At 40.6% G+C, this 27,870-nt stretch overlaps 1 protein-coding gene across 1 annotated transcript; it reads left to right on the top strand.

Annotated features, from left to right (window-relative positions):
- Positions 1–42: 42 nt before the first annotated feature.
- ankrd52a (ankyrin repeat domain 52a) lies at positions 43–24,882 on the top strand. Its single transcript, XM_049580148.1, has 28 exons — positions 43–224; positions 811–894; positions 1,031–1,109; positions 1,306–1,376; positions 1,593–1,793; positions 1,876–1,963; positions 2,256–2,398; positions 2,581–2,793; positions 4,082–4,160; positions 4,771–4,885; positions 5,086–5,168; positions 5,278–5,395; positions 5,507–5,575; positions 5,689–5,829; positions 7,598–7,660; positions 7,842–7,953; positions 8,655–8,726; positions 8,835–9,036; positions 9,151–9,238; positions 9,376–9,493; positions 9,992–10,211; positions 10,312–10,399; positions 10,515–10,598; positions 11,723–11,868; positions 12,017–12,099; positions 12,237–12,319; positions 12,589–12,680; positions 15,299–24,882. Exons 1-28 carry the CDS (start codon positions 198–200, stop codon positions 15,568–15,570), a joined length of 3,234 nt encoding a protein of 1,077 aa, XP_049436105.1. The 5' UTR covers positions 43–197; the 3' UTR covers positions 15,571–24,882.
- Positions 24,883–27,870: the final 2,988 nt, after the last annotated feature.

Here is a 27,870-nt window from a genome sequence, read left to right as displayed (position 1 = left end):
GCCTGTAGGCGGACCAGCACCATCGTAGCCTGCATCGTCAGACCAGACATTGGATACAGACAACAACAGTGACAGATCAAGACCGCATTTTGCAACCAGCTATGGGTGTAGTCTGAAAAGTGGATACAGTAGCGCACCGCAATATACCTCGAAGTTTTATCCTCATGAAGGAGCTCCGTCCTGGCTGAGTTTGGGAGATGGGAGTACTCAACATTGCAGACCAGGTACGCTGAAAGAAAGCGCTCCGTGTTCGAGCTGTGGCGCAGTCTATTTGCTGGAAGTGCCCTGCTCTTGTGCGCAGCATACTACGTCTTATCCGCGGGGCGAGTTGTTTCATATTTAGCTAATTGGTGGTGCATGTTTGTGGGCAGCGGGATCATAACGGTGTATTTCCCTGTGGTTACCGGTGCTCGGTGTGTCTGTGTTAACATATATGGTGTTGGTGCTCTAGTCTAGGCCCTGGTCTGGGTCGGGGCCAGCTCTGGAGCAGAACTAGCTACCGAGAGCCTTTTGGCTAGCTGACGTAAGAAGGGAGACAAGGGCCTGTAGGCCTCAGCCAGGGCTCTGTGTATTTGCTGGGGTGAAACAAGACTCGCACTCGGCTACTTAACGCCACAGTAAACACACTAAATACAACATTGAACATCACGATAGCATATTTTACTATTTCACTGAATACTTATTTGCTTTACCAAAATGTGTACTGCTCAGATAAATCTTAGAGTGATGGAAAAACACCAATCGTTGCACCGGATCAGCGTTCACGTAATTGCATGCAACGTAACTTAGCAGGTATTTTCTGTGTTGCAGCCTCCTCTGGTCCAGGCCATCTTCAATCGTAATGCTGAAGAAGTTCAACTATTATTGCACAAAAAGGAGGATGTCAATGCACTGGTATGTGTGATGCACTTTGAGTTTCATTGCAAACAGGTTCATGTCATAAAGGACTCGGGCCCTGCAAAATATAAGCGTTAAACCCGAGGGCTATACGTCATATCTCCTGTAATTGATTATATGTTTATCCCAAAAGGACCAAGAGCGCCGTACGCCACTTCATGCTGCTGCCTGTGTGGGTGACGTCCATATAATGGACCTCCTCATTGAATCAGGTGAGTGAGCTGTTTGCATCACTGATACATGGCTGTGTGTTACGAACTTGGGGTCCTGTGTGTTGGTTAAATGTGGTGCATACTTTTCCCTTTGTCCTCACCCCAACAAATATCTCCATTATTGTTGGATCACTGTGCTTTTTTCCTCTTTTCACCTTAATCACCCCTAAAATGTTTTTCTTTATGTGACTACCAGGTGCCACTGTAAATGCTAAAGACCATGTATGGTTGACCCCGTTGCACAGGGCGGCTGCTTCCAGGAATGAAGTAAGCAATAAACTCATATCCCTTTGCCATTTCGAGGAGTCTCATTATCTCTCAGTCAGATGACTTCATCCTCTAATTCCATTATGTATTCACCCACAGCGATTACAGAACTCATTAGGATTTATGCACCGAAATATTGTGCTGACTGAAGGAAACGCAGCAAACTGCAGATATGATATATGCTTTAAGCTCTTGTGATTGCCTCCCTCTCCCCAGAGGGCAGTGGGTCTGCTGCTGAGGCGTGGAGCAGAGGCAAATGCACGAGACAAGTTCTGGCAGACACCACTGCATGTGGCTGCTGCCAACCGTGCCACACGCTGCGCAGAGGCCCTGCTGACCCAGCTGAGCAACCTGAACATGGCAGATCGCACCGGCCGAACTGCCCTGCACCACGCAGCTCAGAGTGGGTTCCAGGAGGTGAGTTATTGGCTTTTGTTATAGAGACGTTCTTAAATAAAGAGGAGTGTTTTTTCTATGATTTAATTTATCTGTCTTTCAGATGGTGAAGCTGCTGCTGAACAAAGGGGCCAACCTGAGTGCCATCGACAAGAAGGAAAGACAGCCTATCCATTGTGCTGCTTACTTGGGTGAGCAAGTTTCACTTTTTTGCCAGGGCGGCACAGCACACATTTTCATTGTCTAATAGCAGTAAATGCTCCTATTGTTCATGACAAGTTTGACTCTGATGAAGAGCAAAAACATTGCCAAGTCCTTACGTCATTATCTGGTGGTAAAAGACACCGCAGTCACTGAATGAGCCAATTGTTGTCTGTTTGTGGCCATTACTGATTTGACTCTGTTAAATTCAATAGAACTCGAGATAATACTGTTAGAGATAATACGAATTTTTTTTTTTTTTTTTTTTGGTGTCTCCTGTAGGGCATTCAGAGGTTGTGAAGTTGCTGGTGTCCCGCAGTGCAGACAAGAGCTGCAAGGATAAGCAGGGCTACACACCTCTCCATGCTGCTGCTGCAAGTGGTCACATCGAAATTGTAAAGTACCTACTGAGGATGGGGACAGAGGTGAGTGATTTACCCTTTGTTATATATTGATTTTTAAACTTGCCAAATTACTATGTGTTTCGTTAAATGTCTTTTATGATCCGCTGTATTCTGACACTTATTTTAAGATGTCCATGAATCCCTCCGCTCAGGCTCTTGTAGGCTTGGTCTGATGTTGTGTCACATTTGTGTTTCACCGTCAGATTGATGAGCCCAATGGCTTTGGAAACACTGCGCTCCATGTGGCTTGCTACATGGGTCAGGAGGCTGTGGCCACCGAGCTGGTGAACCATGGAGCTAATGTTAACCAGCCCAACAAGTGCGGCTACACCCCTCTGCACCTGGCTGCCGTCTCCACCAACGGTGCCCTCTGTCTGGAGTTGCTGGTCAACAACGGGGCAGATGTCAACCAGCAGGTATGAAATGCACTGAACAGTCTAAAATGGAAATGACTGTACAGTTGACTCTGCTTATTGTACCATAGTTGTTTGGTATTAGTAATTATGTTATCAGGTGATAAAGTGTTAAAGGAAATTTTTGTTGCCCTGAAAGTACAGATGTGTTTAGGCATGTCATGATACCAGAAATTAAGTAGTCGGTACCAACACCAGTGAAAATCCCCGAATCTCCACATCCAATTTGATACCCTGGTAAATAACAAATACAGAGCTATAAATTCTACGTATTTTAACATACACTCCTTCATTATAAAACATTTATATTAAATTAAATTTAAATTTTGTTATTAATCCTTGATGATAGGCCTCAAATGCAAAGTACTAGTCTATGTACCTTCAGAGATTTTGTGGGCAAGGAAACATATGTCAATTTATAGCCTACAGTATATTAAAATATTTCTCCTTTCTCTTGTTGTCGTTGAGCACTTGTTCGCGTAAGATGTGGTATGAACTTGGAACTGAAGTATTGATTCTTATGATATCTCTTGGTATGGTAGTGCAATACAGTTAATCTTGTTAGGCTATTACCAAAGATGAATTTCATGCAGACATAGTGTATCTTTTATTAAACTAGATTTCAAATTAGAGACACAAAGAAAAGCGTGTGTGTGTGTGTGTGTGTGTGTGTGTGTGTGTGTGTGTGTTTGGATTGTTGCTGTAGTCCAAAGTAATTAAATTAATATATGGGGGTGGATGTGGAGAATAAATGAAGATAATACACATTATATTTCTGCCTATAGAAACTGTTTTTCTGTGAATGTGTAGGGGTGGGGAATTTATCTTGCAGATGCATATGGCTGCCAGAAATGACATCATTGCCTTAGTATGTGTGAAAAGGCAGTGCATGAGAAATCTAAGGATTCATATGTTATTGGTCAGTTTTTCTTTTCTAGCTTACATGACCTTGAAAATGAAGCTGTTGCCCAATTTCAATTCATTTTACAGGAAAACCTAACATTGGTTAGAATATAAGAATCAGTGTGAGACCTGTCACTTCCAAATTTTTAAAAATGTTAAGTAATGGCAGATAATTAGAGATGAAACTACATGTTAGCTGCCTCTGCCTTCAGAAACACTGCATTGAACATTGAGTTAGAGATGCTCAGTTGTCAAATCAGCCATGTTCCATTGGTTGTAGCAGCTTTCTGAAGCTTGCTGTGAACATTTTACTAATTAGTGAAATGTAATGATCTCTCAACGACACTCCAAAATGAAAAAAATATGATTTTTATATTCTGTTTTTCAGAGCAAAGAAGGGAAGAGCCCCCTGCACATGGCAGCCATTCACGGACGCTTCACACGCTCTCAGATCCTCATCCAAAATGGTAACCGTGACCGTGCTGTCTGACTGATCTGTGAGAAAATGTTGGTCCTGGCTTTTCTCTCCTGCAGGGTTCAGAGTACTTTCTGTTCTGTGTACAAGCACGAGAATACCTGCACCAAACATTTTGTACTGCACCATTTTGTGTAGGCTGTTTTTTCCTTCTTCCTCAGCACTTACGCCACAGCTGCAGCTGGATCAGACAAAGATTAAAGTCATGTACAGTTAAACTACTTAAAATTTTCTATGGTCTTGGACGAATTTTGAGCAGCTCTCACACTTAATTTATATATGATGTGTAATAATTGCTGTACCACAGTGATCAGTGCTATTGCTGCTGTTGACTTGTCTGTCTCTGCGCTCAGCATCCTCTTTTTCACACTGCGTCGTGATCAGTTTTTGATTTGTTTTATCAGCACCCTTACAAAATGGACGTGTGGTGTGAGAGTGTTTGAAAAGATTCAAGGGCTTGATAGTTGGCAGCTTTACCGATAAACTGCGACACGTAGAGCTGAGAATTTCGTAAACAGCTCAAATTTTACTGTGCAAGTTGGCGTGGCATTTCAAACCCTGCTCCTCCTAATGGGTCTTTTATTCTCTCTGCTTTCCATCAGGTGGGGAAATTGATTGTGTGGATAAGTATGGCAATACTCCTCTCCACGTTGCTGCTAAGTACGGCCATGAACTGCTGATCAGCACTCTGATGACCAACGGAGCAGACACGGCCAGGTATCGGAAATGCTTTTAGTGGTATAACTGATACGTATAGCTGTGCCACGAGGTTGTAAAAACACAGTGAAGCACAGCCATTAATACAAAGAAGCATTAATGTATATGTATCGTGCTATAAAACAGTTAGGTTTAAATGGGGTTACATTATTACCATTGACTATTTCATTGCTAAGATGTTCTCTCTTTGTTTCTTCCAGACGTGGGATCCATGGAATGTTCCCCTTGCACTTAGCTGTGTTGTACGGGTTTTCAGACTGTTGTCGCAAGTTACTCTCCTCAGGTTCGTCTTCCATTAAAGTGTGCATGTTGATTAACCTTCTATCTCTATGTTTATATCAATATACTTGGACATAGCTGTGACCGGCACCTGTTTGTTCATTACCCCACAGGTCAGCTGTATAGTATAGTTTCATCCATGAGTAAGGAGCATGTACTTTCGGCTGGGTTTGACATAAACACCCCTGACAACTTTGGGAGGACCTGTCTACACGCTGCTGCCTCTGGAGGGTAAGATGCAGAATCTGTTTTGTCACTGGAGTCAAGAGATGACCCAAAATGTTCTCATATCACATGTCATCTTTAACTTTATTTCTCTCCGATGATTATCTTTCTTTACAGAAATGTTGAATGTCTGAACTTGCTCCTAAGTAGCGGTACCGACTTGAATAAGAGGGACATAATGGGAAGGTGAGTTTTCCCTAATCTGTGTTTTTCAGTTTGCTAACATTATTTGAAGTGCTAAGTCAATCATGTAACTATTCTGAGTGACTGTACTCTCTCCGCTTGCATCCTCTCTACAGGACACCGTTGCACTATGCGGCTGCTAATGGGAGGTACCAGTGCACTGTGACCCTGGTGAGCGCTGGCGCTGAGGTCAACGAGCCTGACCAGACGGGCTGTACTCCCCTGCACTACTCTGCCGCCTCCCAAGCCTTCAGCAGGTTTGAAAACTTGTTTGTCTCCTTCTGTGTTGGCACTGAAACACCAGAAGCAACACAAGCGACCAAATTCTGTTCGAGTCTGGCAGGAAATCAACTCTTGTTCCAGAACACTGATTGACTGATGAAACTGTCAAACTGGCAGGTGGATTATGAAATTTAAACAGTTGGTGAACAAAAAGTATTTTGTTTGTTGACCTTATCTTTCTCAGCTTTTTGTGTTTTCTCTCATTACTCATACTTATTCAGTTCAAGCTGTTTGCTGAATATTTGGTTTCAAAGTCTGATTGCATTCACTTTTGAGCAACAGGGATGTCACGAGAACCAGTAATTTAGTACCAGGTCGATGCCAAAATAATGAAAACGTGACGGCACTCGTTTTTCTCCGGTGCCTTAGGTACTGGAGGATGCACTCAGGGTGTCTGCAGGCCTTTTAAAAGGCTTAAAATGTCTTAAATTCAATTAAGTATTAGATCATCAGTCATTACAGTGGTCTTAAACTTGAAGTTGAAACGTCTTAATTGAATCGAATCTTTATATCTAATTTAATTTATCAATTTATTAATTTCTTGTTGTCAAAATGAGTCAAGCTCTTCTCCATGAAAGTCCATATTTCTGATGTTACAAACATTTAAACCTACCTCTAAACTTAATATTTTACTTTATACTTGTACTCAAGTGTTGGCAAAACGTAGATTAACCTTATTCATGCCAGTAACCATATTCCTTAGGGATGCGCAATAATATCGGCACGTAATCGGTATCAGTCAATATTGGCTTTAAAATGAACTATCAGTATTGGTTATCAGTCAAATGAGTTGTTACATTTATCATATATAGGATATCAGCAAAAAATCCAATATCTTGCATCCCTGATATTCCTACATAAAACCTACCTCTGCATGCCTGCAGTGCTTGAATGGGAAAGGGCAGTGCTCTAGTCTGAACAAACATCAGCAGAGTGAGCATCTTTTCTGCATTGAATACTTTTTTTATGGTGGCTGAGAGTTGAAAAATGTTCCGCTTTGAGTAAAATGCTGCACTCGTCACTGTTGCTTTTTAACAAGCCATCCAATCACAGTGGAGTAGGGTGAGACAAATAGCCTACCTTAAGGCCAATCTTCACGTCCTACTTGTACAAGTGCTGAACAACAACGACAACAACATGTCAATATTAGGGCTGCCCTCTGAAAGTCTGAAATACCAATCATCAGTTGCAAACTCCTCAGTCGACCATGGTTGCCTCAAGTTGAGCAGTTTTTTTGTTTTGTTTTGTCTTTTTTGTTTTGTTGTGGGGTTTTTCCGGTCCAGATTTTGCTGCAGAGTGAGCGCTCCTCACTGACACACTGCTCTGTGGTACAGGCAGATGCAGACACGGCACCGAGGAGGAGAGGCTTTGCAGCAAAATAACATTTTCTTCTGCCTTCTGTGTAGAAGTGGTGAATTTACAGCTCACGGATACTTAATATGCGGCAGTCTCTGGCTTTCGTTTGATATCTACTATCAGCAAAAAAATGTTGTTGCACATCTCTGATCCGTCGTGAGTGCAGTTAACTTGTTATGTCACTGTCACTGAATGAGAAACTGATATTGGTATCAACTACTAAATGTCTGTTATTGTGACACACCTGCTGAGCAACAACAAGCTTCCTTACATGGCAGTGTAACTATCTGAACAACACACTGAGGAATATGTGGCTTCGCAGTGATGTGTATGTTGCACAGTCCTCAACAACGTTTATTAAATAAAAGTATTTCTGGTTCTTTTCAGAGTTGATCGTCATTTTTCTGGGAACCATCAGAATGATGAGGATGAGGCGAAGGAGTCGTACTTGTGAGTTGTTGTTTCCTTATCTTTCCTCTCGTGCATCAGACCCATGACTAATGTGATGAAGGCTTTAAATTCAATAACCTGACAGTAAGTGTGTTAACAGAAAACATTTGTGCCTAAAGGCCCCTGAATTAAATCTCTTCTTTATCCTCTCTCTACACTTTGTGTCGTCTTTTAACAACAGCTGCTTGGAGCATCTTTTGGACAATGGTGCTGATCCATCGATGGTCAACTCAAAGGGTTACAGTGCTGTTCACTATGCAGCTTACCATGGCAACAAACAGAACCTGGAGCTGGTGAGTTGTTCTTTTTTTTTTTTCCTGAAATCACACCACAACTTAACTTGGCACATGCATTAATCAGTCGTGTCACACATTGCATACACTCACGCATATGTTGCACTCAAGGGCCCAGTGGTTCAGACATAATCGGATAAGATTTTAGCTATCGGAGTGGATCAAGTTTAGAAAATGGGTTGAAATCAGATTAGATCTTGTACTCCAGTTTTGGTTTTAATCTGGGTCAAATCTGTAGTATGTGTTATTCAAAACTTGTCGGGGATGTGCAATATGGCCCTAAAATAATAATGAAACATTTCAGGTTATTTTTGCATTAATGCTATACTTGATTATATGACAAAATGCTGAAAAATAAATTCATTATTAATTTCACGAACACACAATTGCAACAGAGGTTTTATAAGTTTTATATGTCAGCATAAACCAAACAGGTTCCCTTCAAACTCTGGTCTATGGTAGACGTAAGACCTTTTCAGATCATCAGTTTTATTTATTCTGTGCTCTAGCTGACTGAAATATGTTTCCAGAAGTGTTGTTTAGCCAACAGGATTAGTTAATAGGATCATGTCTGCAGGCTGTGCATGATGAAAAGGGTTCAGAAATAGCTTTTGAATAATATTAATATGTTTAGCATGATGTGCTTTACTGTTTTCCAGCGAGAAATTGAATTAAATCCAGTGTTTCGGTTGATTTTTCAGCTCCTGGAGATGTCCTTTAATGCACTAGGAGACATAGAGAGCAGTATTCCAGTCAGTCCACTGCATCTTGCTGTAAGTGTCTCACATTTAACCAACTCTCTGGGTCGAGACACCGATTATAATCAGCCTCTTAATGTTGATTCCATACAAAGTTGTGACCGCTCCCCTCTGCTCTCTCAGGCTGATAAGGGCCATTGGCAGGCGCTGCGTGTGCTGACGGAGACCGCAGCCTATGTGGACATGCAGGATGCTGCAGGGCGTTCTGTGCTCTACTTGGCTGCCCAGAAAGGCTACGCCCGCTGTGTGGAGGTGCTGTTGGCTCAGGGGGCTTCCTGTCTCCTCAATGACAACCGCCTCATGTGGACTCCAATTCATGTTGCAGGTAAGATTTCATTGCATAGCATCGTTTCTGATTGAAGAGTGTCAGTTAATGTTAAAGGGAATAAACATGTATTTTAATTTTTTATTTTCTCACCTGTATGTTGTTTCCAACCAGCTTCCAATGGTCACTCAGACTGCCTGCGCATGATGATTGATTATGGGGAGGAGGGGGATCTCACCAACGTTGCAGACAAATTTGGCCAGTGAGTTGTTTTCTTTGAAAAAGCGTCACTTCGGTTTGCACATTCAGCCTTCAAAACCAGTTTAATGCTGAAAGCTACTTTGACCAGAGAGCACACAGTTCAAAACACATATTAACTGTCATTTCTGTCCCTTTCAGGACCCCTTTGATGCTAGCTGTTCTGGGAGGTCACACTGACTGTGTCCACTTCCTGTTAGAGAAGGGTGCCTTGCCAGATGCAAAGGACAAGAGGGGCAGTACAGCTTTGCACAGGGGGGTAGGTCAAAAACTCAGTGGCCACATATTGTAGCAGAGCATCATCAGCACCACAAAAAATTTAAAAAATAAATAAGACTAATTGGTGCTTTAAGTCTTAAAGCAAAAAGGTCAGCATTGAAGATACAGCTGACATTCCCCTGTCAGCAAGAGAGTAAAATATTAACTGAAGAGAAGGATGGTCTTAAAGTCTTATTAGCACCATCTGTCAAAGAGTCATAAGAACCAGTGAGACAGAGCTAAGGCATACCAAGAGACCAGTTTCCTGGACAGCTATTTCCGTCAGTCATGGATTAAAAAAAATCTAATGAAATATGTATCGAATAACATTCCTAATCTGAGAATATGAAATCCCTGCCCAGGAAAGTAGCCTCCATCTAACTCATGCTGCTGTGATCCAGAACTAGAATACATAACAGAAGAAGAAGTTACAATTTTAATGTCTCTCAGTCTAAGTTGTTTTTATCGTCAGTGGATTTTTTTTTCATAATTTGTTCAGGCGGTGTTGGGCCATGATGACTGTGTGACAGCCCTGCTGGAGCACAAAGCTTCTGCACTGTGTCGGGACATCCAGGGTAGGACACCGCTGCACTACGCTGCATCCAGAGGCCACACGGAGATCCTGGCCAGTCTGGTGCAGGCCGCCATGGCAACAGACCCACAAGATAAACTGCTGGACAACAAACAATACACCCCATTACACTGGGCTGCTTACAAAGGTTTGCTCAGTTTGATCGACTGGAAACTGCTAATCCCCGGTTGTTGTAATTAGTGACTGTAACATCTGCTGCCTGTAATGCTGACTGCGTTTGTTCTCAGGGCATGAAGACTGTTTGGAGGTTTTACTTGAATTCAAAACATTTATCCATGAAGAGGGAAACCCTTTCACCCCCCTGCACTGTGCTCTGTGAGTGGGAATATGCGCCTGTCTTGTCTCTTGCTGTGTAACACTAATTAGTCAAAAATAAGCAGCACAACTTGTAGGTTTTATCAGTTTATTAATTCCATCATCATGTTTGTAGGATGAATGGCCACAGCGGTGCTGCAGAGAGGCTGCTGGAGTCTGCTGGGGTCCACATGATTAACACCAGAGATGCCAAAGGAAGGTGAGACACTGAACTTGTTCACTTAGGTACAACTGTGATTCAAAAAGAAATTAGATCCTAAAGATACAACCCTTTTAAGCTGATATCACAGGTATTTCTCATTATTATAGAGGTTGTGGTGACACCTACACCTCCTCCTGCTTCTGTTTTATCAAGTAATCGGTCGTTAAGACCTACTGCTTTGTACTTAAAGCCTGTCACAGCCCCTAATGCTGCAGCTCTGATCACACAATAATTGCAGTTTTCTCCTAAAATTATACAGCAAAAAAATGTTAATGCCAAAAATAATGCCGTATATCCATTTCAGTCCTTCCCCCATATTCATTCTGCAGCTGAACAAGTTTCTGTGGTTAGTTCACGTCTTGAAATAACAGCAGAACAGTCAAGTGTCTGTAATCTAAACTGCTTAAATCAGTTTAACAGGTGACGTGAGGATAATGTTGTCAGTAGGCTGCTGGTTAGAAAGAGGCTCTGTAGTGAACGACACGCCAATGGGTGTTTTAGCCGAACTAGACCGGAGAATATTTGGTTATAAGAGGTCAGTGATACTGTTTTGCTGTCACTGTTCTCCGTGATAATGAAAACTCAGCTGCTAAGATTTGCTCCTGGTGTCCTTCGCACTGTTTTGGATAAAGGAAATAGCAGGACTAACGGGAACCAGCTTTTAAAGTGACGTGTTTTAATTTGAAATTAAGACTGGGTTGCCCGATAGCTCATCAGGTAGAGCTTATACCATTAAGAGTCAGTCCGTACAGCTGCAGCCGAGGTTTGAGTCTGGCCTGGACCCTTTCCTGCATGGGATACCCCATTTTTTACCTCCCTTTTCTAAAAATCTTGACCAAAAAACAAAAAAAAACAAAAAAAAAGTAAGTAAAGTGCGGTGGACTAAAATCACGCCAAAGAGGAGAGTGGCTTCTGTGGATTCAAAAAACAAGCAATTACTGATAAATATTTCTTAAAGTCGGCTAACTGTTTTGTATTAAAAGAAACTTTAAAGTGTTAAATCTGAGAATGGAATTTGGTGTGGCAGTAGGTGGTAGAATGAGTGCTTGGTTGTGGTAGCACTCCCAGCCAATCTAGAGGAAACACTGAGTGGTTTGGACTATCTCCGTCTGTGCCTGTAGGACCCCACTGCATGCTGCTGCATTTGCCGAGGATGTTGCGGGACTTCAGCTGGTGCTTCGCCATGGAACAGAGATCAACGCAGTGGACAACAGTGGACGCTCTGCTCTGATGGTGGCTGCTGACAAGGGACACAGTGGCACCGTGGGTAAGTCTTTAACCTCTTGTTTGTTTTCTTAAGAATACCTAGCTGTTTGTCGCACTCCAGGCATGAACAGGTCTGTTGATGATAATTGTCAGATCAGGACACGTGTAGTCGCAGGAAATAAATGTCTTTGTGTCTTGCTGTCGTCCAGCTATCCTCCTTCACCGGGCCAAGGCTGACCTGACACTGCTGGATGAGAACAAGAACACTGCCCTGCACCTGGCCTGCAGCAAGGTACACAGAGAGCTCCACTGTGGTGTGCTGAGCAATAACACCTGAGCGTAACGCTGGTACACTTTTCTGAGTACAAAGCCACTCTGATAAACAGAAACCCACACATTGTTTGACTTGTCTTTTGTTTTCTCCCTCAGGCTCATGAGATGTGTGCCCTGCTGATTCTGGGGGAGATCCACAGTCCCACACTTATAAATGCCACCAACAGCGCTCTGCAAATGTGAGAAGCTCTTGATGTATTTATATCAACAAAACTGGGCAAAGAACACATTTCTACAAAAGCACTGTTAGGACAATAGCCTGTAAACACTGTGTAGGCCTTGTTTGTCCTGCTGGCATTTGAATCATTCCCCTGTTTTACATCTGGCCATCACTCTGAGGCTGGAGCGTTTTGGGTATTCTTCACATGTTCTAATGTTAAATTGCAAACTAGTTGATGAATAGTAGATCTGCCAGCTGTCTCTCACACTCTCCCCTGTTCTCCTCCAGGCCCCTCCATCTTGCAGCACGTAATGGCCTGGCTACGGTGGTGCAGGCACTGCTGAGTAGAGGAGCCACTGTGCTGGCTGTGGATGAGGAAGGTGAGGCCTTTTTTATGCTTTGTTATCCCTCGAGTCTGATTACAGATAAAATGCTGTGTCACATTGTAGTGATAAAGAGTTTGGATTTTTTAATCAGTCTTGCAACATTTATAATGTTGTAGCTCTTTTGCAATAAGTTATGTGTGCTTTTCTGCTGACTGTGTCCCACAACACACCACAGTTTTAGATTACACCCTTGGGGGCTGCTAACAAGCTGTAAACATGACACTGACATACTGTCACCTTTTTATAAGGTGTCTGAAATCAGAGACTTACTAACACCAGGGGTGCCCATTAACAGTTCATTATTTGAGCTGTCACTTGTGATTACCCCGAGTCAACTCACATTTTCAGTCAGATCACTGCACCTTGTAGACTGAGGAAGGCAGGAGCAGCAGCACGGCAGGCTGTTAACTTGTTGTTGAGTCTTGTCTAAAAATTATCTAACACCAAAAATAAGTGATGGAAGTCGAGATGGTTAAAAGAAATAGAGGGCAACTCGTGTCTGTTGGTTGATCGAAAGCTCTCAGCTCCCGCGCTGACTGTCTGCGAAAACCACCTCCAAACCAGACACTCTTACAGCCTCCTCTATTGCCATTCAGAGTGATCGAGTGCTCTGCTGTCAGCAGCCCGACTGGAGAGACACTCTGTGGTGTGCTATAATTTTATTGTTACATAAAACTAAAACATCACAGATGATGAACAAAGGCATTCAGACCTGGGTTTCACGTGTAAAACAAGAGACTACAGGGTGTCTGCAGGTCCAAGTTGGAAATATCTTAAATTCAGTTTTATAAATATTACACCTAAAAGTTATTAAAGAAGTATTTCACTGCCAGAAAGATGGTCTTTTCTTGAAAATGGGCTGCCATGCAGTAGAATGATGCAAGTACTTTTTAAAGTAGTGGGACATGACCAGAGAAAGCGGAAAAAGTGTTATGGCATTTTCTTTTGCTTAGGAGGTAGAAAACCTGCAACCAACAGAATATATTGTGCTGCACCGGACCAATAAATGCTCCTGGTGATGGATGATGTAATGCTAGCTCATACGTTTGACACAGAAAACAATATGGCAGCTGACTGGTTGCAAACAATCTCATTATACAGTTAAAGAGTAAGTCAAAAATGCATTACTGAGAATATTTTAGGCGAGAAGGCAATGCGGTAACAGAATCTTGATTTATATTTGATCAGCATTGGCTCGTTCTACAGTTTGATTGGAGTTTAAGAAAGAAAGACCGTTTCTGTACTCTGGGTGTCTGCGGTGGCGGCGGGCATTTAAAAATGAAGAAGTATAATTTGTAGTTCGAACAGCAGCCTTAGAGCCAGGGAAAATCCGCCTTGTGTCACCTGGTGTATTTGAGCTGAGAGATGAGCAGGGAGATGTGGGAGCTGGTTTGCCATAGTTCACTTACACATACTATCCACAATGTTATGATACAAAGCAGGTTGAAAATCTGCAAAATATCCCTTTAAATAGTCTTAAATTGTGAGGTGTTAATTGTCACGTTTCAACTAACTTATTATCCATCTCTTTATATCTTTTTGTCAAAATGAGTCAAGTTCTTCGGCATGAAAGTCCACGTTTCTGATTTTACAATCTTTAAATCATTCACTGAACCTAATGCTGTATTTTTACTTCATACTTGCACTTACCTGTTTGCAAAATGTAGATTCAACTAACTCACTCTAATAAACATATTTCTACATAAAACCTACCTCTACCCAGGACTACATGTATACTACCAGAGTTCATGCTACATTTTTTTTCTTTAAAGGCTAAAATGGCCATTTATATTCCAAAACTCCAGTCATATAGGACAGCTATCAGACGTATAACTTGGAAATAAGAGAAGTAAAAGCCTAAATGAAGAAGTGGTCTATTTAACAGTAACTAATCAGAGAAGATGATTGGCAGAGGCAAAGGAGGAAAAAAAGCTCGCTAAAAGAGTCACCAAGCGTCGCCGTTAAGTCCTCAGTGATAGCATGCTGGGAATCAGCTAGCCCTCTATTAGCCATCTGGCTCGTCATGATGAAGCGTATCTCCAGTTTGATCTATGAGGAGGGCAACAATGTGCTTAAGTTTGTCCTGGAGTACATGATCCCTGGTGCTGTCACCTACACCAAGCATGCTCACTGCCATGGATGTGCTTATGCTCTGAAGAGGCAGGGACGCACTCTGTACAGCTTCAGTGGATAAATTGATCAGTCTGTTAATAAAATCCTAAAATCTGGTCTGCATAATATAAGTTTACATTTAAGTTGTCTTGACAACATACCATCTTATAGCTCACACGATATTAGGCTATTAAATATACTATAAATTAATTTATTTATTCTGCATATTTCCCAGCGTACATTTTGTCTGTTGTATTTTTCGTCTGCTGAATAGGCCGACATATACCGGCGAACAAAAACCCTGTATAGTACTTACTTCTTTGTACTTGCAGTGCTTAACTTAAAAAAATATCAAAAATTCAGTCTAAAGATTGATGAAAATGGTCTAGTTATGGTCTTAAAAAAAACATTGAATTTAAGTGTCTGATACCCGTAGACACCCTGAACTAATGTAGGTTGATGTAGGAGTTTACTGACAAACTTTGTTGTCTGTCATTCAGGCCACACTCCAGCGCTGGCCTGTGCTCCTAATAAGGATGTGGCAGACTGCCTGGCTCTGATCCTCTCTACCATGAAGCCTTTCCCCCAGCGGGACCCTTCCTCCTGCTCCTGCTCCTCCCCCACCGTCTCCCCCTCCCCGGGTCTCAACTTGCTGAAGCACTGCGGCATCACCGCCACCTGCGCCCCCCTGCCCAGCAACGGCCTCCACAACGGCTACGTCAAAGACCGTCACGGTGCACCGGTTGGCCTGGACGGGTGTCTGTCTGAGTGAGGTCACGCGCCCCCCTCAGCCAGCTGCTATCACCATCATCACCACCAGGGGGGGACTCCCTTTAACATGGCCCAGAGGACCAGGAGAGCACCCACCCACATGTCTGTTCTCTGTGTATGTATGTGTTTGTGTGTCTGTGTGTGCGTGAGTGTTTGGTCTTCTCTTGAGGTGCAGTCAAACCTAATATGCAATTAGATCCCATTCCTCCATCTCCTAGTAGTGCTTAATACGTAGAGGCGGATTGCTCTACAAGGTCACTGGGATGAAGTGTGGCATCCAAAACAAACACTAGCAATCTGGCCATCTCGAAATCATTTAACCCTTTAAAACCATGTCGACATAATTATATAACCGACATCTAAGAGCATGGAAATCTCTGTATCTTTCTCGTCATATCACTCAATATAAAAGTCATATCATGTTTAATCAGTTGTGGTGACCTTGTAGAGGAACGTACAGCCTTCCCAAAAGAATGATCAAAGAGTTTCTTTGTTTGTTTTTTTGATTATTTTTTCTCTTTATTTTTTTGTTTTTGTTTTTAATTGTCCGTTAGCCTAGATTTTTATGAAGGAACCACACAAGGGAAAAATCTAAATTTTTTTGCTTAAGAGTGCAATGCTTGTGTACTACAGTACAATCTGAAATTTGGAAAAGGGTCACAAAGATGTTAATTCCATAGTGTACTTTAAATGTACGGCCGAGAATCGTTTGGCATTTTACGATAATTTGGTGATGCTGCTGAATACATTAGCATGTCTCCTTCCAAAGGAGAGCCATGTTCGGGTCGGCATTGTTAACATCGATTTGTTCTTAATGCTGACTTCATGTTTTAAAGATGCTAAATAAGTGTTTGTTAAGCTAGAATGTTTCTAAGCATATAACTTATGACCAAAGTTGATCAACACTATTATGGCTATAAATTATTTATTTGAGATGAACTGTACTGTATAGAGAAAGACAATAGATCTTGATATACCTCGTCAACTCGTTTAGCAGCTGCTTCATCTTCACCCAGGGTCCGTAGGCCTAATGTTCTCTTTTTGTAGGACTGGAGAACTACTGTAGGATAGTGACTGACTGAGGCCTTGTTTATTTCTAGATGAAGGCTTTACTAGTAATATCTGCCAACAACACCTCATCAAAGCATCATATATCTGAGCACATAAATGAACAAGCCATTTCAATTTATTTCCCATCTCTTTAACAGTGTTTTTTGGAACAGATTTCAGAATTCGAATGGCCTAATTATCGAAAGAGAGCAATCAGTTTTGGTTTTTAGGCACTCATGACGTGTTTTTTTTTTCTTTTGTTGTTGTTCTTTGTGTTACTGAAGTTGAACCGGCCATCAGCTTTGAACGAGCTCACTAAAGGAGTGTTTCTCTGAGCTGGTGAACTAGTCTTAAACATCTAATAGCTTCAACTTCTCGGTGGTCAACTCAGATCAATTTGAACAGATAAGAGTATTGTCTGCTATTTTTTATTGGGCAGTTTTCAAGCAATATTTTCTTTTGGCCTTTTTTTTGTTTATTGAATAGACAATCACTGTCACAAGGGCTTTTGTTTCCCTGGAATGTGTTTGATTTTTTTTTTCCTTTTATTTTTTTCTTCGTTTTTATTATTTCATGAAAAATTTACCTAAAGACTAAACGAATGGCTCTGTGTGTGCCGGGCATTTTACTGTCAGTGTCAACACAAATGCACTGGATCGCCTTTATGGCATCTCATGAAATGCCTTTTGACCCATGCCTTCCGTAACACATCATTTCAGTTGGATTGCGTAATGGCAGAGTACGATGAGCCCTGAGACTGATTATCTTTCCACCCGTTTGATCGCAACAGCATTGAACCACAGTTGCACCCATAGTATCTAGTGGGAGAAAAGAAAAAATCTGCCCGGCGTATCTTTATATGTCCCGGCATTATCAATGACCAGGGAGTTGGTATCCCTTATAGAGGCAAATAGGGCTAAGAGGAAAAGGAGAGGGATCTTTGCTTAGGCCAATACCTGTTGTTTAGATTTCAGGAATAGCAGAAATCCAAATATGTGCTTTTTTTGGTGTTCATTTTTTTGTCTCCTCATCCCATTTCTGGTACTAAAGATGATTGTATCGGACCACTAGAGCTGTTTGTGACTTTTAGATGTTATATCTATGCTATTTTGTTGTTTTTTTTAGACCATCTGCTGGTGGTTAAATTACACTGAGTCAGATTGTTTTCATTGGTGTGATAACTTCATATCCACTGGTAATGAAGTGGCACAATTGCACACATTAGTTGACTGGATGAGAGATGAGGACCTAGACTAGGCGATGTTGTTAAATATCCCCTGCGAAAAAAAAAGTCTTTTCACGTTGTCGCATTTTCCTAAAGTCCATTTCAGAGCGGTGACTTCTCCGAGTCAGTGCTGTAGATTCGTAGTTTCGATTGACCTCCATAACTGACTGAAATGAAATGGAACTAATTGGTGATTCCCCAGCCTTTGTTCTCCTGATCAATTTATAATTTTCACGAGAACACTTGTATTAGTATTAACATTAGGGTTAGGTACATAACTTTTTTTTGTAATCTCAGGATCTGTGCTGAAGCAGCAGGCAGAATTTATTAATCCAATCAGATCTCAGCAGGATGATTATGTCTACATTTTTTCTGATGGGATGTTCCATGATTTAATTCCTTTTTAACCCTAATCCCACAGCACTTAATTAGATAGTCAAGCACGCACTTTAGTACATTCAGGTTCTAAGTGTGCAAAATGGAGCAGATGTAATGTATGTACTTATGTTTACATGCATGTGTGTTGCTGCTGAATACAGGAAGGTAGGGTTGCAAAAGGCAAGCGAAGGCTGCAACAAAATTGTACTCTAACAATGCATTATTTAAAAAAAAAAAGAAAAAAAAAAAAGACGACGTGTCTCCGGGACAGTGTCCACTGCCCACTGACTTTTTTTGTGTGTTATCTATTTCTGGGCATCAGGCCCATAAAAGTGACAAGGTTACATTACCCAGCCTACTGTTAATAATACAGAGCCTAAGTCACTTAAAGTCAGTCCAGTGATTCAACAGACACCTCAGGCAGGCTTCTCAAAATACTCTACATACACTCTCTGCCATCTGTAGGTGCTGTCAGACCGGTCTGTTTGGGCAGGGATTTTTTTTTCTCTTGTGATGTCCTTATCTGACCAGTAAACGGAGCCATTGCCCCTGCAACTATACAAGTTGTAACTGAATCCTTTTGTTGTATCACAGTATTCTTATACATGCTTTTTTTATTTGTGTGTACCAGTGATAACTTGAGTGATTGTGCATGGAGCTAGATCACAATTTTGATATAGTGACGATTTAAGCAAGCGGAGCATATATACAATATATCTGGTGTCAGAAACGGAAAGCAATGAAAGGTCCAATTGTAGCAATAGAGAGTGTGTGTAATAGTGTGCAGCACAAATATTGCACTGCCATCCATTTAGGCCAATTCAGTAAATCATAGCATAAATGCCAATGGAAGATTTAAATGCGGGTTAGATGTTATAATCTTTGGTCACAAATAAGGCCTGTTTGCCAAAATGTGTCAAGAGGGGAAACCTCTTAGAAAAGCAGCAATGGATTTATGCATATGTTCAAGCAGTTTACAGTCTGACCATCAAATCTGAGCCATGAATTTTCTGACTGAAATGAATGTAGGGTCAGTTTAGAGCAGGACAATTTGCTTTCTCCCGACTTTAAACTGTTGCTCTTCATTTGTCTTGCGTAGATATGATTTTACAGGTAGCATGTAATAACCTAATTCTCTACATATTATACAGTATGTGTAGTAGTCTTCCTGCATTGAGGGTCTGGATAGTTTTTTTGGCATTATTGTTGGAGTATAGGCCTCCTGTTGTTGAATAATATCACTCTTCTTTCTCTATACATATATATTTGTGTGGAGTGTAGCCTACAAGGTAAACAGAGGACAAGAGTTCAGATGAATTTAACATTCACGTTCATCCATTCCATTGAGATTGCCTTACAGTACAGTAAAACAAGAGGGACAAAAAGGTCTACAGTAGATATGATCACACATACTCGTAAAATAGCCTATATTTGACAAAAATGCACCTAAGCTACACCCATTTAGTGCCATAGAAACCTTTATTTGCCTTTAGACATAAATCATACTTACTTGGTCAGTAACTTATTCAGAAGTAGGCAGGATTATTACAGTTTTGTGTTTGGAGCTGCATGTCTTTTCACCAATTATACTAGTCAAAGAAAAACTATATAAATATTTGCATGGGATATTAGTACTTAAATGCAAGTATTCTGTTGAAATTTGGTGTTGGTAGAAGTCTATTGTATAATTGGACATTTTTGAAGAACATAGTTAGTCCCTTTGGTATTGGCAAAGCAATCCCTTGGTTGTGTGTTTGTTTAACAAGACGGTTTATAATGTGTGTGTGTGGAAAAAAAATAACATTTTTGATGTCCAAAAAAAGCATGGTATATACAGTATAGAATTGATTTGCCTCAATGGATGTCTCGGTTCTTACTTGAAGTAAATGGCAAATTTCAATTCAACTCTCTGATCCACTGTTGAGCCTTTTGCCTTAAAAGCTGAAAAAAGGAAATGATACCTGGCAGTACCTGATAAGTTGCATCACCTGTAGAGTTATGCTACTTGGTTGGATTGCTAAAAAAAAGAAAAGATTCTTGGCTAATTTTGGTCTTACAGACATCGATGGGTGTCGAGAAGCACACAAATCAATTGAGGTAGCACATAGCTCAAGGTTGCCATGGTGCAGAGATTGTCGTGAGAGGTTAGGATATCGCCATATTTGCCACTGTGAATGAATGAATTCAGAATTCACTCGTAAACAATCAACTTTGGCTTCTCCGTCATCCAGAGCCAAATGACACTGGGGATAAAAGTGGTGTACCTCAAAAAAAAGGAGAAAAAAAAAAAGTCGGACGGAAAGGAAAATCCTTATGAAAAATGCTTGTACAGCTATGCTAACAAAGAGTTAAAATCTTGTGGTCCATCTTGTCGTGGGTAGTGTAATTCTGCTTAAACCAGCCTAAATCAGAGATGTATCTACGCGGAAGTGTTAGATTAGTGTCGGCTGATGTCTCATGTTTCCTACCTTACAGAGGGGCAGCCAACTGCACCTTGTACTTTTTATTGGACCTGCAGTTTTACCTCATCAGTGATCTTTATGTGTGATGACGCTGACATTTATCCTCTGTGATTTCTCCTTGTTTCTCCTGATGCCAGTCGTGTAGATTTCTCTCTTATAGTGTGTGTGTGAGTGACTTTTCAAAATATGCATGTCGAACCTAAACATGCACAAACATGCCCTTTTTTTAAAAACAGAAAAGCATAGTTAACCCTATTTAACGTGTTTCTCTTCATTACAACTAAGATGTTATCTGGTGCAAGTCATTTAGGGTGAAGGGTGCAGTCTAATTCAAGGTGGGAAATGAAGGTAGCTATAAAACTTTACCTCTGTAAGTCAAAACAATACAATTTGACTGTATGACTAATGCTAGTTTGACCGCCTTCCCTGCCTGAACACTTGGTTATTAATTCCCCCCCCTCCACCCCCCCACCAATAGGACCTGTGTAATATCAAGCACAGTGGTGGCATGGTGCCTTTTATTCATTACTACCGAAAGGTACGGTCTTCCATTTGTATTTCCCAGAAGCCTTATAATGGGAAAAAGAAATTACACTGAAAGTACACGACTACAGTAGATCGGCTCTTATTCCCTCTGAGCGTGATTATTTCAGCCCTATGTGATCTGAGAAAAAAAAGCCTAAATAACTCCTTCTGTATTAGTCTGGATTTCATGACGCATTTCCAGTGACTGAGTGCTCCCTTTTGGGTGGCAGAATAAATTGCACATTACTGATGCGATTTAGGGCACATCAAACACTGAACGGATGGGGATCAATAGTACGAAAGCACAAATCCAAAGAAGGCACCTCGGGGCTCAGTTGGCTCTCGCAACACCAAGGAGTGAAGGAGCCTATAGACCAAATTTAGGCAAAGAGGAAAAACATCCACCTCCTCTGAGTGCAGAGAACATGAGGTTTGATTGTCAGTAACACATTAACTGTAGAAAGACCATCGTCTGGAGTTTCAGAGCTTCGTTCTGATTGTTCTTCTCAACTCTTTGGTATTCATCGACGATTAGTAAACTTCACAAGCCAAATTGTGAAACGATGCGGTACCTGTGTTTCAAGATCAAGTTTAGGCTGTTTGTTGTGACTGTGTTGCAAATTGATTGTAGAGACTGCTTTGTGTTATTTAGGGTAGACTGACTACAAGTAGGGTTGCAGTAGTAGCTGTGTGCAGTGTTAATAACAGTGTGATCATACTATAGAAGTGACGTAACATTTGTTGTCTTACCACGACATTAAGGCATGAATCATCTTCTCTCAAGCTGACCTCGTTTGAAATAGACAAAAGATAAAAAGTGCAATAACCTTTTGTTTATCATTGCTTCCTCTGTTGAAAAAAAAAAACTATTTAATATGCCCTTTTTTGTTAACACCAAAAGTCACTCATCTGTAGCAAATGAAGGATTTCAAGTTGTCCTTTTGTTTGTGTTCAGAGAGGTGGCGTTTGATAGTGTGAGTGTTTGATATTCCATTCTTAAAACTGTGATCAATATCCGACTTCAAAAGCTGCCTGCTCAGAACGGACTGTGCACAAGTTGACTGATAGATTTGAGTAGGTGCGGTTGTTTTGTTTTTTTTCCATCCTTAAGGATGGACTTTGATGGTATTGTAGTTTGGACTTCTGGTTTATAGCCGGTAGACATGTTCATTTGCATGTGTAGATGTGTATATGCATCCTCTTCCTCCTTGAATGAAATGTTTTCTCAAAAATATTTAGACCTGCTGTCAGTGACGTATGCGGATAAAAGGAAATATGAAATGCCTTATATTTGTTTTTAATGTTAAGCATTAAGGGTTCTTACGTGTCCCTCCCTTTTCAGCGTGTAGCCTAAAGCGTGTACAGTTAAGAAACTCATGAGATTTATATCTACTGTATAGCCTATGTGTTTTCAGAATTTGTTACTTGGAGGTCCTGTGATTGTGGTTTTAGAGAAACATTCCCCTTTGAAAGTGCCGTTTGTTTTCACCAGCAGAGGATGTGTCTTGGGGGGGGGGGAAATGTAATTACACAAAGGAAAACAAATGTTAGCAACACTTTCCAGTGTTTACTATTGAACCTGTTGAAGTGAATGACACAGGTGAAATAAGGCAGCAATCTTCTGATGGAGCACCTTATAGACGAGCTCCGTCTGTGAGCCCACGATGGAAATAGTCTCACACCGAGCTTGATTACTCTAAAGCAGAGCCATATCAGAGAATTTGCCCATTAGGAGCCCCCTTGAATGTGCTATTAGGAATAGCCTACTGTAGGAAAGGATGTAATTCTGCATGTTCTGTGATTTTTTTTTTAGTAGTGGGTAGTCCCTTTTCATGTTTTTATGTTTAGTCCGCTTCACTGTAGATGTTGCCACCTCATTGCAACTCACAAGCTATTAACAATCCTCTCACAACTGGACTTAAAGCAGGCATTGATCTGCTGCTGAGGCAGCCTTAATTCATTGCAAATTGAAAAAAAAAAAAAAGATGATAATGGGTTGCCTGTTTTACTTTGAGTGGCTTATCTGGGGAAATACAAAGGAGCCCTTATCATGAGGGGAAGGACTCTGAATCAGGGCATGTGATGAGTTACAATCAAATAGTTTCACAGTGCACCTTCACAAAAAAAACATTTAAAAGTTGGCTCGTCTGCCCGACATTCCAAAGTTGATTTTCATTTTCCACAGTCCTGTCCCGCTGATTTGAGGAAACCTTTTTTTTTTCTTTGCTTTTGCTGGTGAATGAAGTGGGCATGTGTGTCAATGACAGGGTTCCCTATTTAGCCTAACGCTGATTACCTCATTTACAAATCTGCAAATATACTATTCTACTGTGTGTAAAGGAGTCAATGCCATCACCAGCAGCGTGGTCTCTACACCTGTGATGACAACAGGACCAATGAAGTTACTCTGTTGAAATTAGCCAATTTAGAATATGACCAGTCTGGAAATATAGGGTTAAGACACTTTTTTTTTCTTTTTTTAAGACAGAATGGGCCTCCAAGATTTCTTCAGTTAGTAAATCACCACAGCTGCTACACCAGTCTGTATCTGGAGCCATCAGGAAGAGACAGATAACATTGCCCCATTAAAGGTCCAGTGTGTGGGACGTAGGGGGATATATTGGCAGAAATTGAAAATATAATAAGTATGTTTTTGTGTGTAATCACCTGAGAATTGTTGTTTTTTGGTACCTTAGAATGAGCCATTGATATCGACGTAGGGAGTGGGGGCGCAATTGTTCTACAATAGCCCAGAATCGTCAAACCAGACACCGACTAGATAGAGCCATTCACGTGTTTGCGTCAGCCACCGTAGTTAGCAGCCCCTCCATAACGAGGGGACGAGTGTAATTGCTATACTCCTTTAATTAATGTTTTTACCGGTTTAAATCACCTCGTCCGTTTTTTTCAAAGAGGGAGAGACCTCTGTGGATAATTCGTCTCCCAAATAACCTCCTCACTGTCTGGATCTTAAGGCTCAGTCATACTTTCTGCATTGAATGTCCGTCAACAGCTGCGATTTCGCGGATGTGCACAGGGTTTTATTATAGTACAATTGACGGTCCGTGTCAGCCCCCTGTCGTAAACAGGAGGGCTGCGAGGTGAGCTTGCCAGCCTGTTACTGTGGACAACCAGTAAAAGTGAAACCAAACAGCGCTGCTGGGTCTGGAGTGAATGTCTGTTGAATATCCAACTTAAAAGTATCTTCACCGTGATGGGGCAGCTGTGGCTGGTTTGACAGCAGTGTTTTGGACTGGACTGGAGGGTGGAAAGTCATCGTCTGCGCCCTCCACGAGTACAGTCTGCGCAGTCACAAAAAATGGGCTGCAGGTGGGCGTCCGCATAGGGTCCGTGCAGACCTTCGCAGACAGGGTGGATGACGACATTTACGTCACCTAGACCAAAGTGGAAACTTCTGGACATAGACATGAAAACTATGAATTGGCCATGAAGTTATTCGAGAATAAAGGTGCGCACACATTAGCAAGTGCTGGGCTAGCGGCCCGTCTCCGACATGCCAAATAGCTTTGTAGAAACACTGATTTCTAACATGAAACTGCTTAGTTCAGTGTTTTTATCCGTTTCAAACACCTGGTCCGTTCGTTTTGGAGAGGAAGAGACCTCCGCAGATAACTCGGTTCCATGTAAAAAACAAAACAAAACAAAAAAACCCTGAACAATAAATATTGAAGGAATTCTAAGAGAAGTTTAGCAGGGTGCAATCTGCAGTCCTCACCACTAGATGCCACTATATCCCCCTAAATCTTACACACTGGACCTTTAATTTGGAGGTCAACTCATGATTACACATTGTTTTTTTTAAAAAAGGTGAAAAGTCTAACATGACAGTTGTTACACACTGCTCCGTGAACGCTGACTGGAATAGCAACTGTCGGCACTAGTCTGGTTCAAGAAGTCGAGCCGAAGCCTGGTGTATCTCACGATTATTTAAGTGAACGATCATGTTAGCATCACTTGCTGTTTTTCAGTAGCATTTCTCCTACCTCCTTGTTTTGCAGCCTTGAGTATTGTTTGTCTATCCACCTGTTCTGACTAAAAAAAAAAAAAAAAAGAAGTCTATTGACAGTACGGGAATACAGATTTATCATAAGCAATGGTAGTTATACATAAGAAGTGTGCTTGGTTGTGCTGTATGTGTATATGTCTATTTGACGTTGAAAAAAAATATTTATGAGAAGCATTTATACGACAAAATACCACTGGAATGTGAAGCCAGACAATGTTATGATGCAGATTATGATGATAGTCTATCCCCTTTAACATTCAGTGGCGAATGGTCAGAGGATTCTTTTTCTTTTGGAGATAAGTAACCATGCATTGGCTTTTTATTTAACAACATGTATTTCTTTGGTTTCCTCTTGTGCGTATACTCCCTGTCTAGCCCTATAGTATGCATCATTTCAACGTTTACAGCTTCATTCTGGGTCAGCCATTGATTGCCCTGCAGTTGTAATCATACCACAGGTTGTCACAAGGAAGATAGTAAAGGTGGATTTGTAATTCTGTACGAGCCGTATGCCTTCGAATCCATTTGTCCACTCCGAACCAAATTCTGCTACATAGGCATCTTTCTCCACACTGCCCTGACACTTTACATTCAGTTTAACTACAAGGGGTACAGGACAAGGTGAAAGGTTTGAGGTTTTCCGACCAGGGCCCCCCACCAACCCACCCACCACCTAATCCAGGACAGGACCAGCCCCACCCCAACCCCTGTCACCCGCCCACCCACTGTCTCACCTAAACCTCAAGCCATTCATTTTTCTGTTTTTGTTTTTTCGACAATGCAATCCTGAAAGCACTTTGCCTTGTTATTCCTTTGTGTGAACATGTGAATGATGATTTGTTACAAAAATGTTAAATATGTAAAAGATCATTCACTGTTTTGGAAAAACCTGCATCTGTCTTTCTGACGTTAAAAGAAAAAAAAAACAAACAATTTAGTGACATTAAACCTGAATCTATTTTATAAAATGTTTGCTGCAGCCAATTGGTCTTGTCATTCAGTATTGTGGCTTAGGGTTGTTTGTGTTCAATAAAGTGCTATTGCTAAATATTCCCTGAGTCTGGAGTTATTGCTTGACAATGAATGAATGTTTCCTGTCACGTAGGTCTCACATGTTCAGTCCCGAATAAGCTATTCTGCTGAATTTACTGCTGAAGAAAAGTTTGAATCTAATCTTTATTTCTTGACTGAAATAAGGAACTGATAAAGATGATGAAGCAAAGAAAATAGCTCGATTGGATTTACCGAAGTGAAGTGTTTGTTGCAGCACTGTTACACCTCATTTAGTGGTGCTGTAAGGGTGCGTTTCAGGAAATAAAATTCTGAACCATACTCGTATACACCTGAAAATAATTATGTCGTACAATGAACGCTTTTATTAAAGTGCCATACTCCAAACAGTCGGGAGGCCCATACAGGATTACAAAACGTTAAGTGATTACCAAACTGAGGCAACAGAAAACATCGTCAAAAAGACAGAAATGTACCAACTGTACTCACACTACCACTGCCTGGGACTGGATTTTTTAATTTTATCAACCACATGCATTGTAACAACATTGGTGTTGGAACATGCACTCACACTGGTTATATGTGAGGACTGTTTCTTTCAGTGTGCTGCATCCTCTGTTGAGCCTCATCCTCACATGCAGAGCACTAACTCTCCATGCTGGCTTCTGTTCATTTCCTTCCTGTTTACCATCTGCCACACAGAGGAAATTGCAACAGTGCATGGCTGAGAAAGAGACAGCTCATACCCCATGTGTTGCAAATTATTGAATGAATGAAGAAAATACACACTTTCACAAATTAGAAATATATAAAAATGTAAATTAATTTAAGAGTCCAATTACATACCCACATGTCATCATGGAGTCATGCTAGTATTCCTTATGTCAGTACTGTAACATGATTTATCATTTAGAAATCAGCTCATCTTTTACATCTAATATCTTTTTTATGTTATAAGCACAAAAAACTGATATTTCACTGGTCATTTCGGTTAGTTTTAAGTAATCTGTGTATTTATAGAGGACCACAGTGTCAAGGAAAAAGTGATAAAGCATTGAATTAATTAAAAACCAATTGCACAATAAAGATAGGAATTATTAGATTTGTTTTTAAATCAATGTATCTATGAATAAATTGACTAAATTACAAAATAATTCATTATTTTATATTTTAATGGGCAATAAAAAAGGAATTATGATAAAAGTAAATTCCAAAAAAATGAATAATGGAATTTAAAAATCTCGTTGAAAATGCAGTTTAAAAAGAGAAATAACTGAGAATAAAGATTGTAATCAGGCATTAGACTAAATCCTTTTTTTTAATTTGAACTACTTATTGATTCATTCATATTTCATTTGTAAATTGTTTTTTATAGTTCATTTTTTTATTGCCCAATACAACATCAATTAATGATTTACTTTGTATTTTATTCTATTTATTTATAGATAACTAAATTAATTTTAAAATACACTTATTAATGCCTATTTTTATTGTATAATTAATTGTTAATTAATTAATTAAATGCATTATTTTATTTATTTTTTAAAATATTTTAGTAAATTCTGAGAGTAAAACATAGATAGATAGATAGATAGATAGATAGATAGATAGATAGATAGATAG

The sequence above is a fragment of the Epinephelus fuscoguttatus genome, linkage group LG7 (genome assembly GCF_011397635.1).
Source record: "Epinephelus fuscoguttatus linkage group LG7, E.fuscoguttatus.final_Chr_v1".
Classification (NCBI taxonomy): Eukaryota; Metazoa; Chordata; class Actinopteri; order Perciformes; family Serranidae; genus Epinephelus; species Epinephelus fuscoguttatus.
This window is presented reverse-complemented; position numbering and strand designations above follow the sequence as displayed.